Below are 13,410 nucleotides of genomic sequence, written 5' to 3'. Positions count from 1 at the left end.
CATCACCACGCAACCAACATGTTATCAATCAATTGCATATTATTGCTTTAAAGTAAAAATGACATTTGCTTGAAATTAAATTTGTTTACATGTGATAAACCCTAAATCCACTCTACTCAAGATTGCATTTGGATTTAAAGATAAATTTTAGTGAATGTGCATGAGTGATGACATCATAAATTCAAGCATATTATTGAATAAACATTGTGATTATGTGATTGCTTTAGATCTAGTATGTAAGCATGTTGAATAAAGTTAAGAACTAACATATTATTTCACATAATTAACTAAATTTTAAGATAAAAAATATAGTGTGTGCATAAACATGGGAAAAAAAAAAACAAAAAAACATGTGAAAAGCACTCAAGAACATTCAACAACCAACTAGAATGCTTTGATCCTAAATTTTTCATTAGGAAAATATTTATAAAAAAAAAACAACAACAACAACAACTTTCTCTCCTAGTTTGTCAAAGGTGCAATAGCTTCACTACAAAAAAATCGTCCTATCCTTGCAATTTTTTCCCGGCGCTTTTAAAAACTGCCGTAATAGATAAGCCTGTACCAGCACTTTTTGAAAGCCTTGGTATAGGAAACCCTATTACGGCATCTCAAAACCGGCGCTTTACAAATCGCTGCAATAGGAGGCCTATAGTGGTGTTTTTCAAAAACGCTGGTACAGGAGGTCTTATTGCTCTGGAATAGGGTTACTTATTTCCTTTCTTGGAATGACCTATCCCGGCGCTTTTAAAAGCGCTGGAATAGGTGGACCCTATTCCAGCGCTTTCAAACGGCGCTGGGATAGGGAAAGACATGTTGACCCTATCCCAGCGCTTTTATAAGCGCGGGGATAGGATCACTCCAATCCCTTATAGAGAGAGGCCTATCCCAGCGCTTTTAGAAGTGCTGCAATAGGGTCCACCTATTCCAGCACTCAAAAAGCGCTGGGATAGGTCACCTATAGTGTATTTTTTGTTATTTAATTATATGAGTCTTAATATATAAACCCATTAATACCCACTAAAACCCATCTAAAATCCAAATTTCTAGAAAATGACCAAAATACCTCTGAAACTAAAAAAATGACTAAAATACCCCAAAAACTATAAAACGACCAAAATACCCCTGAAACCCAAAAAATGACCAAAATACCCCAAAAACCCAAAAAAATGACGAAAATACCCCCAGAGTCCAAAGAATGACCAAAATACTCTCGAAACTTAAAAATGACCAAAATACCCCCAAAACACAAAAAAAATGACAGACATACCTCTAAAACTGATAAAATGACTATAATACCCCCAAAACCTAAAAATTACTAGAATACCCCTGACATCCAAAAAATAACCAAAATACCCCTAAAACCTAAAGATGACCAAAATACCCCTGAAATACAAAAATTACCAAAATAACCCATGAAATCCAAAATATGACCAAAATACCCCCCGAAACCTTTGAAATGATCCAAATAAACCCAAAACCTCAAAAATGGCCACAAACAACTTGAAACCTCTAAAATTACCAAAAATACCCTGAAACCCCTAAAACGACCAAAATACCTCTAAACCTATAAAACAACCAAAATACCCCTCAAAATATCTAAACTGACCAACATACCACTAATCCTATAAGATGAACAAAATACACCCAAAACCTCTAAAATTACCAAAGTAGGGGTTTACGGGGTATTTTGGTCATTTGTTATGTTTAGGGAGTATTTTGGTCAGTTCATAGTTCTAGGGGGGATGTTGGTAATTTTTTAGGTTTAAGGTGTATTTTTATTGACTTACGGGTTTAAGGGGCATTTTTGTCATTTTATAGGTTTCGGGGTATTTTGGTCATTTTTTAGGTTTTGAGGATATTTTGGTCATTTTAAGGTTTAGGGGTTATTTAGGTTACATGTAGGTTTTAGGGGTACTTTGGCCATTTTGTAGGTTTTAGGGAGTATTTCAGTTAATTTTTAAGGTTTTAAGGGTATTTCAAACATTTTTTAGGTTTCGAAGGTATTTCGATCATTTTTAGGTTTCTAGGTTATTTTGGTTAATTTTCAAGCTTCAGGGTTATTTTGGTCATTTTTAAGGTTTCGGGAGTATTTTGGTCATTTTTAGATTTCGTGGGTTATTTTGGTTAATTTTTAGGCTTCGAGATTATTTTGGTAATTTTTTAGGTTTCGGAGATATTTTGAACTTTTTTTTTTAGTTTTGGGGGTATTTTGGTCATTTTTGGGTTTCAAATGTATTTTGGTCATTTTTTGGGTTTCATGTGTGTTTTGGTCATTTTTTATGTTTCGGGGGTATTTGGGTAATTTTTAGGTTTTGGGGGTATTTTGGTCATTTTTTAATTTTGGGGGGGGGGTATTTTGGTCATTTTAAGGTTTTAGGGGTATTTTGGTCATTTTAGGTGAGAGAGAATATTTTGGTCATTTTATGGGTTCTAGGGGTATTTTGGTAATTTTTAGGGTTCTGGGGGTATTTTGGTCATTTGTTTGGGTTCTAAGGGTATTTTGGTTATTTTGTAGGTTTCGTGGTTATTACTTGGTAATTTTGAGGTTTTGGGGTATTTTGGTCATTTCAAAAGATTTTATAGTACTTTGGTCATTTACACTTTAGGGGCATTTTGGTAATTTTGATAATTGGGTAATTGAGTGGGTTGGGGTTTACCCATAATAATTGGGTTGGATTGGGTTTGGGTTAGAAGCAATTAGGACATTTGAGTTTTAATGGGTAAATGGGTTTTATATGCCTAACCCAATTAAAATAATAAATTATGCTTTAATATTGTTGGTCCTCGAGTCTCATCTTACATTTTTTTTAGCTATTACATTATATTTTACTAATTTTTAATGAGGAATTATATTTTATTAATTTGAAGTATTAAATTAAAATATATTAAATTAGTTTAAAGTATTAAATTAAATTAAATTTTGTTAAATTGAATTATTAAAAAAATATTTTTATTAATTAATATAATTTATTTTCTTAATTTGTACAGTTAAATTCTATTTTATTAATTTGAAGTATTATATTAAATCTTATTAATTATTAAATTATACTCAATTAATTTTTAGTATTAAAATATATTTACCTAATTCGAAGTGTTAATTATATTATTATTCATTAGTAAATTATATTTTATTGAAAATTGTAGTATTAAATTTAATTTTAGTAATTTGAAGTATTAAATTATATATTTGTTAATTTGTAGGATTAAATTATATATTTTTTAATTTTTTAATTATATTTTATTAATTTGAAGTATTAAGTATTATTTTATTAAAAAAATCTGTAAAGAGCTATTACGGCGAGCTTCAGTTTCGCCACAACAAGTTATATTTTTGTTATAATAAATCTTAGCCTACTCTTTCTCTATTGCAGTAGCTTTAAATCTGCTATAATAGGTCAAAATTTTGTCACAATAAAAATATTCCGAAATCCCTCTAAAACTCTTCGGGTTCCTACCAAAATTTTGCACACTTAGTCAAAAATTAGGGTCTCTCACTGAAATCAAACACTTAGTCAAAATTCCCAAACTCTCTTTCTCTCATTCTTCCTCACTCTCCCTCTCACTCCCTCGCCGGTCGGCCGGCCCAGCCCACCGCCGTCCTCCCCGCTACCAGCCTAATAGATACGGCTGCTCTATTTCATTCTCTCTTCTTTCCGTGGACCCATTCAATCGTCCAAAGTACCCTGACACAACCTCTAACACTGTTACCCCCATAAAAACCGTCAAAAAAGGCCTCAACCCAACCTAACCCTTCCTTTCTCTCTTCTCTGCAACAACAAAGAAAAGAGAGCTCTCTCAACACAACAGACTCACTCTCTCTCTCTCTCTAAAAAATTTTCTCTCTCTAAAACTCTCTCTCGGTAACATTTTCTCAGCTCTCACACAAAAGAAAAACAGGTATTGTTCGAATTACCTCCAGTTCCTTCTTTTTCTTTTCATATAAAAGAAAAACAAGTACATATGCTTGACGAAGAGGTCGTGCGTGATCACCTGTACTCATTTGGGATGGTGAAGAATTATAGAACTTGGGTGTTTAATGGGGAATTTGAGTCTACACCGACCACTACTGAAGGTGGAAGTAGTCGTGTGCATGAGACTTTGGATCAATATGGCAATTTCCATGGGATGCTGCATGACTTACACCCCATGCATGATATGGCACCGAATTCAATGGACGAAGGTCCTAGTATGCAACAAGGTCCAGATGGTCCGTCTGTGCAACAACCGATTGAAGGTCCCAATGATGATGCAAAAAAGTTTTACAACCGAATACAAGATGTGGAGAAACCTTTATACAAAAGGTGTACAAAAGTTAGCATATTCTCAGCCATTGTGGTTTTGTACCACTTAAAGACTCTTTGTGGTTGGACTAACAAATCGTTCACTCTGTTGCTTCAAGTCTTGCAAAATTTACTTCCTTCGGATGCTAAGTTGCCAAAAGTTTGTTACGAGGCTAAGAAGATAATTATCGATTTGGGTTTGAGTTATAAGAAGATTCATGCTTGTCCTAATGACTGCATGCTTTATTGGAAGGAAAAGAGTAACCTTGATGCTTGCCCACATTGTGAGGAATCAAGATGGAAACAACTAGAGTCGCCTGTAGTTGATAACACACAGGCTTCATCAAGCAAGAGCAAGAAGAAAGCTGCAAAGGTCCTACATTGGTTCCCTTTAAAGCCAAGATTGCAACGACTCTTTCTATCATTCGAACTAGCCAGTAATATGAAATGGCATGCTACTGGTCGAACAAATGACGGGGTAATGAGGCATCTCACTGATTCCGAAGCTTGGAAAGAATATGAAATGGCATGTAGAGTTCGGATCTGACTCTCGCAATGTTAGACTTAGGTTAGCAGCGGATGGGTTCAACCTGTATGGAAACATGAGTACCACGCAGAGTACATGGCCGGTTGTGTTGGTTCCATATAACCTCCCTCCTTGGATGTGCATGAAAAGGTCTTCCTTGATCTTGTCACTTGTAATTCCTGGTCCAACCTCACCTGGGATTGCTATAGACACTTACCTACAGCCCTTGGTAGAAGAATTAAGAGAGCTGTGGGATGTTGGAGTCGAATCATTTGACGCATCTTCTAATACTAGATTCCAATTGCGTGCAGCACTGATATGGACCATAAATGATTTTCCTGCATACGCTGACATTTCCGGTTGGAGTACGAAGGGTTTGTTTGCATGTCCATCTTGCATGTTTGATACCGAGTCCTATTACCTTAAACATGGCCAGAAAGTTTGTTACATGGGACATAGGCGATGGTTGGATAACGATCACGAGTTCCGTGAAGATGATATAAATTTTGAAGGGACTAAGGAGTTTAGAGTGGCTCCAATGACACCATCGGGCTTAGAGATCATGCGAGACGCAAAGAACTTAGTTGGACGTTGTCCTGGAAAGAAGCATCAAGCTCTTTATAACAAAAGAAAGAAGGGGGAGGAAGATGCGTGTGTCTGGAAGAAGAGAAGCATTTTGTTCACCTTGCTCTATTGGGCTGATCAAAAGTTGTGTCACAATATCGATGTGATGCATACAAAGAAGAATGTAACTGATAATATAATGGCGACATTGCTAGACTTGGCTGGCAAGACAAAGGACACCTACCGAGCACGCCTTGACTTAAAGGCCATGGGTATACGAAGTGAACTTCATCTAGTCCACAAAGGGGTTGATAAGGTTGAGATGCCAGTAGCTTGTTATAATATGACTACAAGTGAGAAACACGGGTTCCTACAAGTTTTGAAGGATGTAAGAGTGCCCGATGGGTATGCTTCGAATATCTCACGTCGTGTCCATCTCAAAGAACGCAGGATTTCTGGTTTAAAGAGCCATGATGATCACATCTTGATACAACAACTCCTTCCAATAGCTTTGCGCAGATCGTTGCCGTCACAAGTAATAAGGCCTTTGATAAAGTTATCATGTTATTTCCATGAAATCTGTTCCAAAACACTGACTGTGCTGGTTCTTGAAAACCTTGGTAAAGATATCGCAGCCACGTTATGCAAATTGGAGAAGATATTTCCTCCATCATTTTTCACGGTTATGGTACATGTAGTCATGCATTTGGCAAGGGAAGCGAAGTTTGGCAGACCAGTTCATTATCGTTGGATGTATCCTATTGAAAGGTAATCCTAATATTTGGCTTATGATTGATTTGGTATTTTAATGCATGGTACGTTGTTAAATTGGGGAGTTCGGTATTGTGCCTAGGTACCTATCCCAACTTAAGTCATACGTGCGAAATAAAGCCGCTCCAGAAGGATCTATAGCTCAGGGGTACATAGTTGAAGAGTGCTTAACATTCTGTTCAAGGTACATGCATGGCATTGAAACAATTTTCACACAACCTATTAGAACGGTGGAAAATTCTACCGGTGCGGTGTCTTACTTCACACCAAGTCAAACAGAATTTATTCAAGCTCATCGTTACATTCTTTTCAACTGTGCTGACGTGGGACATTTTCGCGAGTAAGTTATAGTTGATTCAATTAGTTTACGATCTTAGTCCATTATTGGAAATACTATTTTATTATGACTAACACAAATGCATGCATAGTATGCACAAACATGTGATCGAGGATGAACTAAGAAAGGCCCATCGTCGTATAACCGATGGTGTCATTCATAAGCACTACATGGAGAAGTTTTGTGGCTGGTTTAGAGATCTTGTAAGTATGAATGCTAGTGACTTTTTCCATGGCTGTATATGGGAAGTAAAATAACTTACTTATAATATGTATGTATAAACGTGTTAGGTTATGTCCATGAGTGATGCTGACAGGCAGAAACTTAGTGTTACTCTTAGTACAATTGGTGCATGTCCCTATTCTAGAGCCAAGCGGATGAAGCACTATGTCACCAATGGTTTAAAATTTCGAACTAAAGATTCGGAGAAGAATAAGAAAACTCAAAACAGTGGAGTAAGTGTCGTGACTGACGGCGGCGTTGCTTACTATGGTATTGTAACGGATATTATTGAGTTGAATTATTCGGATAAAATAAGACATGTGCTATTCAAATGTAAATAGGTCGACATTCATAGTAGCCGGGGGTACAAGATTGATGAGTTAGGGTTTCCACTTGTGAATTTTACCCGCTTGATACATGTGGGGGATGAATTGATGGATGAGCTATATGTATTGGCATCTGAAGCTTCACAAGTGTTTTATGTAGAGGACAAGAGGGACAAGGATTGGTTTGTAGTTGTTAAAACTAAAGCAAGGGATGTGTTTGATGCGGGCAGTGGTCCCTTGTGTGAGGATGATGATGGTGATACTTATTGTGAAAATGTTCCCTACAATATCATCGGTGACAATGCGGCTTCTGACAACATTGGTTTGGCTCGACCTGATGTCCAAGGAATCACAATTGATGCAATGGTCATTAAGGAGAATGAGAAGGCTGTGAATGGGGACTTCATAGATGATAATGACTTTATTGATGACGATTACGACAACAATGAGGAGTATAGCGACAATGAGTACAACGACGATTAGTAGTGTAATGTAGTAAGACCATCTTTTGAACTAATACGGAGTATTATAACATTTTACATTAGAATATGCATTTTCATTGTCACTTATACTATTTTTGGACTTAAGTAAATGGAAACTCAATTGCTTCCATATGTGTGGCTTGGTAGTGTGCTTGTGAAGTGCTGCATGTGTAACGCATTTGTTAGAGATTATGTACATATATATATGTATGTATGTATATATATAGACATATGTATATGTAACATTATGTTTTTTATAACTAACAAGCTTGCATTGTTTAGGTACTGCACACAAGAATGGGGAGGAAGCGGCGACTTGAGTTCGTTGAGCCTGCTGGGAGCTCCTCACATGTGGGGTCGAATGACGTACCATCACGCCAACAAGCTCCTCCAGCTGATGATGATAGACGACATTCCCAGGGGAGTGAGGATGAGACACAACCACCAGGTTGGTGTATGTCTCAATTTGGTGCAACTAGAGTTTTTGTTTTTGTTGTTTTTTGTTTTGTTTGTTTGGGTTCCCTCATCCCTGTTTTCTATGACCTTTAGTTCAGTAAGCACTTAAATTTTAGTTTATTACATCCTGTTTACTAGTATTAATAACTTTAGCATGTGACCTGATGTACGAGTTATAGTCCCACAGGCATCAACAATAGAACACCCAAGTACAAATCAGTTTAGGCTTTAAGTGTTGAACTTGAATTTGTAACAGCTAGCAGGTCAATAATATTTGTGATAGTTCCTAACTAGTAAGCAGTCCCTTTAGGACTAAACAACTATGAAAAATAGTTGTGATTCTTATCTAGAAATAAAAGTTCCAAGATATTCTGATATTTCCTTTGTGTAGTATCCAAATGGCTAGTTTCTTGACATGAAATTCTTTCGTGTTTCATTGTAATCTGATGCAACTTGGTATTTTAATAGATACTCAGGATGTACCAACAGCAGGAGCAATCGTTGTGCCCAATAAACGTGGGCCTAACCGATTTGATGATATATGGAATATGCCACCGGGCAAAAAATTATTCTTGAAAATAAATAAAGCAAGCCAACCAGTCGGGAAGAATAGTGGATCTTTCTCAAGGTGGCTAGGAACAGTGGCAAGAAAGCTTGATATGTGCCCAATCAAATACTGCTCATGGCCTAAAATGCCACTACAATACAAGAATCGATGCTGGGAAGCCATTCAGGTATTAGGCAAAAAGCTATGGTAAAAGAAATGACCATGAATTTCCTTTAAACATACATGAATTGCTTGAATAGTCATGATTTTCTTCTTCTTTTTTTCTTTTCTCTTTTGGTTCAAAATAAAATTCAATCTTTCTAAATAAAATTATATAAAGTTTAGCAAACTACAAGAAATATGGCACGTACTGGTTTAAGGAATAAGATCCATTCCCATTAAATCCTCTAATTTCATATAATTTTTATTTAAATGTAAGAAATATGGCACTTAAAAGTTACAAATAAATGCGACATATGTCTCACATTGAGTTAAAATCAAAGAGAATTGAAGGATTCTCCATTTGATCCTTCCATATGATCCTTCCAGCTTCTCCATGTCCCTTCTCTTGAAACATATTTATTGTAATTGCGCTTTATGACTTGTTTAAAGCTTTATGTCAGTTTGCAATTATGTTAAAAATGTGACATTTTAAAGTTAATTCAACTTTACACATGATAGGCACGATGGGTAATTCCTATACACCGCATCCCACCTGCCAAGCAAAGGAAATGGGCACTCTCACGGATTGGGAAGTTGTGGAGGGGCCACAAATCAGAGTTGAAGGAGCAATACTGCAAACCGGGCACAACTAAGGAAGATTTACTTTAGCTATCACTGTTGGAGGTTGATGACACTCAATTTCATGGCTTGGTGGAGTACTGCTTCTCTGACGATTTTAAGGTAGTAATACTTACAGTGGTATAGACGTTTTGCTTTTATAGGTTCCATGCTCAAGAGTATTATATATTTGCGGGTTATTGTAATTGGTAGTGACTTTCTTCAAATGTTTGTAGGAGCTGTCGACAGATAACAAACTGCGGCGTGGGAAGCAAACAGAGTTGCATACGTTGGGATCCAGAAGCATGGCCCAAACGGTGGAGAGTATTGTAAGAACAATATTATATATATTAATCACATGCTTAAAATAACAAAGCTTATATTATTTTGCGTTCTAAAGTAGGAATAAATGTGATTCGATGCCGTCGAATCGACACCCTCGCTTTAATATGCCGAATGTACTGAACATGTTGTAGGCGGAGAAGCAAGGCAGACAACTAGAGAGAGGTGAGATGTATAAGGTGGCGTATTCTCACCATGATGGTAAGGCTGTGAATGCCATTGCAGAAGCGAACATTGTAAGTTTGTAACAAATTATATTAGTAATTTGAATGTATTGTATTTTGAGTTGGAAATAAGTTCTATGATTAACGTCACATGGTAGGGATTTTAATTGAAGGGAAGACTGGTTTCTCATTGCCCAACCTTGTCCTTGATTAGGTTGTTGGCATTATTAGATTAGATTAGATTAGGGTCGTCCAATGTTAGGAAACTTTTGTTTATAACATTATTATTTTTATTTCTTAAAGGATCCTTAGATATTGAGGATTTTACTCAGATGCTCTTCATTTCATTTATAAGTATAGTTTACATATTATTTTTGTGTGGATTTAACAATATATAGTGTTAAAAGACTTTCTCAAAGGAAAACTATCTTTTATCCATTTCCTTTCTCTCTTTCCTTCCTGGCCTAAAACCAAAAGTAGTGATTGAGTAGAGTAGAGTAGAGTGGTCATTCCTAATCTCTAACTTTGCCTTTTGGTCATTCATTTGTTTTTTATCCAATTCTTTTCTTTTTTTTGTCTTTCTATTATGTAAAAATAGTATAAACAGAAGCTATATATAAGCTATTTCATTGGGGATCAGCCAAGTCCACATGACCAGAAAAAAAATGAAGCAATTTTCTTTTTAATTATATTCTTTACCTGAACAATTCTGAACATGATAATTCCACCCATTGCCTGCCTTGTCTTTTGGCCATAAAAATGATTGATACCAAATTATTAATCATCCCTAGTTATCAAAGTGAAGTACTAAGCTTGCATAGGTGAAATTAACCTAAGCCATTTTATTGAAGAATTTTCTGGACTCCATTTACTAATGTTTAATAAAAAGACAAGCAAGAGTAACTTTATATCTTCAATGCCAGTATCTACAAGCGTCTTATGGTTTTAAAGGCCTTGATATTGGTTTCGAGGTTTTAAAATAGTTTTTTAGTTGTTTTTAATTTTACAAGTTATTGTTGATTTTGTAAGGAGGGGCAGGTTTATAATTTTCTACAACTACTGCCAGTAAGGGTGTATTGGTAGTTGAGTAAAGTCTAAAATTTTCTAAGAGATTCTAATTTTCATGTCTTTATTTATTTGAGTCAAGTTAGTCTTTATTTGGGTTTTATTGGGTCTTTGGTTCACTACTTTAGTTTATGAGTTATAATGCTACTTGTACAAGAACGAGTCATCAGTCAGTACACAAATAACTCAATATACAAAACCTAAAGCCATCCTCACCATGACTATCCTAAAGTCTTCTCTATTTCTTTTATAATAACTCCAACCCAACTTTTATATATATAAAACTATATTACTCATGTTGGCATGTGTATTATTGCCAATGTTGCTAATATGTTGTTTTGTTTATTTGTGATTACTAGGCAAAGATGAAAGAGCTTATGTCAACGGGGTCACAGTTGCGGGGAAATAACATTGAGGCTAGCATACTTTGGCTGTCTGATGATGCATTTGGACAGGTCATGGGTGCAAAGAGAGGTGGCCGTGTCAGAGGGGTAGGCTTTGGTCCAACCGCCTCTGGCAATTGTGCGAGGTCAATGGATGACATGACGCCACCTCCAACATCTACTGCAACCAACCAACGAGTTATGGAGTTGTTTACTCAAGTAGAAGAAATGAAAGAGAAATGCACTCGTTATGATGCCCTTGAAGCTCAAGTGAGGTCAATGCAAAGGATGTTGACCAGGATGTGCCCATCGTTTCCCAATATGTCTATGGTAAGAAGTTTGAATACAAAGTATGTGCATTTTTGTTCATGTTTGTATGGTGATTGGTGAGTTGTCATGAAGTTTTTGTGATGCAAAATAATCAGATGAAATTTTGTTTGGAAATGGTTTATGGATAATTTATGAAGTTAATGGGTTAATAGATAGTATATGATGCTTTTTTGTGTGTCTATGTGTGTAGGTGATTGGTGAGCTTTGACCTGATGAATTTTGCTGTGAAATGGGTTAATTGGGTGGCTATGTCTTTGGAGAACTTTTTTTGTTTGCTAAATATTGTTGGTCACCTGCTTTATCCAAATAAAGATTATATTTAGTTATTTTACCAAAAAATAATAGTAATAAAGATTCTTTTTGTTTATGATTTATAATTACATCTTTTACTGTCTAATTTAGATTGTATTAGTGTTTATTTATTTATTAGTGGGAGGGTGTCATGTTATTTCAGGTAAAATATATTTTGCTTGTTGTGTTATGACTTTCTGGACTGATTAGTAGTGTGATTGAAGATGAGAATCAAGTGATGTAATAAGGTGTAGGAATATACCAAGGTTGTAAGGCTATAATAGGTCAAAGAGAGGACAATATGCCCAAGTAGTGGCCCAGAATTTGACGAGATTTTTTAAAAAGAAAATATCTATGTGTAGCAGGTAGGAACAACAGAAAAAGTTTTCCTCCCTATATGGCAAGAAGTGCAACAAGTGCTTACTGGGCTTGAGAACTAATAGGAGTGAATGCTTGAAAGAAGGCTGCCTACAATCAATGCTAACATTCATGGGGTACCCCCATAATATGTGCATGAACTGGTTTCTCAAAAAAAAAAAAAAGTTGCAAGAATTGTATTGGATCATCACTTGCATTTGCTTATATTATATTGGTGACTGGATGTCTGATTTGTGAAGGACTAGCCTCATGTTTGTTCTTTGATTTTTGGTGGGTATTTAGGACATGATTGCAGCTTCAGTTACCATGTGATAGCTGTTAAATTGCTGCCCTGCCTCTCCAAGTAGAGGAACTTTGCTGTAGAATGCTTATCAGCACTCATGGTTAATGTTAAATATAATATATCTTTCCTCATTAATGTATCCCCTCAACTCCCAACTACCACCTTCTCAACTCCTTCATTAATGTATACCATAATCTTTATATCTACTAGTTTAGGGTTCATTGTAACACATAAAATACATAGAAATATCAAGTAGAAATGTAACCTCTAAGGCTTTACAGAATATGTGTAAGTAATCACTTATTGAATCTTTTGCATAAATTGCTCACTGATCACTTTTTGAGAAATTTATTGAGAGTAATACCCAATTGATATGCTTAACTGAAATCGGTCATTTTGAGTGTGTTTTAATTGCTAGTGATATTGTGTCATTCAGCTACTAACTCTGTTGTTTAGTACACTAATTCATTGTGTGTTTCTTAATTCGTAGGATGGTGATGGTGATAGTGAACTTGCAGTGGATATCCAGTCTCCCGGTGCTCAACGCTTATCACTTGATGATACGCAGTAGGCGATACTTTGGGCACCTATTTTGGAGTAGGTGATATGCAGTAGAATGTATTCTTTTGTGTAGGACATTGTACATAGTTGTTTAGAATATATTATTTTGTTCATAACATTCTAGACACTTAGGATGTATTATTTTGTGTATAAAATTCTAGACATTTGGGATGTAATTATTGATATGGTGTAATTAAATATATTTAGTTTCTTGGTTTAATGTGGTATGGTATTTGTTATTGGAAAATATGAATTGTAGTTCATTACAATTGCTATAAAATAGGAATTGGAAAACATGTATTTTATGAACATTACAGGT

At 35.6% G+C, this 13,410-nt stretch overlaps 2 protein-coding genes across 2 annotated transcripts; both read left to right on the top strand.

Moving 5' to 3' along the window:
• Positions 1 to 3,963: 3,963 nt before the first annotated feature.
• LOC142635142 (uncharacterized) lies at positions 3,964 to 4,830 on the top strand. The gene has a single exon (XM_075809349.1). The coding sequence runs from the start codon at positions 3,964 to 3,966 to the stop codon at positions 4,828 to 4,830; it is 867 nt and encodes a 288-aa protein (XP_075665464.1).
• Positions 4,831 to 4,885: 55 nt separating this feature from the next.
• LOC142635141 (uncharacterized) lies at positions 4,886 to 7,512 on the top strand. The gene is made up of 4 exons (XM_075809348.1): positions 4,886 to 6,141; positions 6,573 to 6,684; positions 6,772 to 6,936; positions 7,045 to 7,512. Exons 1-4 carry the CDS (start codon positions 4,886 to 4,888, stop codon positions 7,510 to 7,512), a joined length of 2,001 nt encoding a protein of 666 aa, XP_075665463.1.
• The last annotated feature ends 5,898 nt before the right edge of the window (positions 7,513 to 13,410 follow it).

Source organism: Castanea sativa, chromosome 5, assembly GCF_040712315.1.
Source record: "Castanea sativa cultivar Marrone di Chiusa Pesio chromosome 5, ASM4071231v1".
In the NCBI taxonomy this organism is placed as follows: domain Eukaryota; kingdom Viridiplantae; phylum Streptophyta; class Magnoliopsida; order Fagales; family Fagaceae; genus Castanea; species Castanea sativa.
The sequence above is the reverse complement of the archived record's forward strand: the minus strand, read 5'-3'. Positions and strand labels throughout refer to the sequence as shown.

Coding starts and splice junctions, on each gene's coding strand:
- LOC142635142 (XM_075809349.1), top strand. CDS start 3,964: ATGCTTGACGAAGAGGTCGTGCGTGATCACCTGTACTCATTTGGGATG.
- LOC142635141 (XM_075809348.1), top strand. CDS start 4,886: ATGAGTACCACGCAGAGTACATGGCCGGTTGTGTTGGTTCCATATAAC. Junction 6,685..6,771: donor GTGGCTGGTTTAGAGATCTT/GTAAGTATGAAT, acceptor TAAACGTGTTAG/GTTATGTCCATGAGTGATGC. Junction 6,937..7,044: donor AGAAAACTCAAAACAGTGGA/GTAAGTGTCGTG, acceptor AAATGTAAATAG/GTCGACATTCATAGTAGCCG.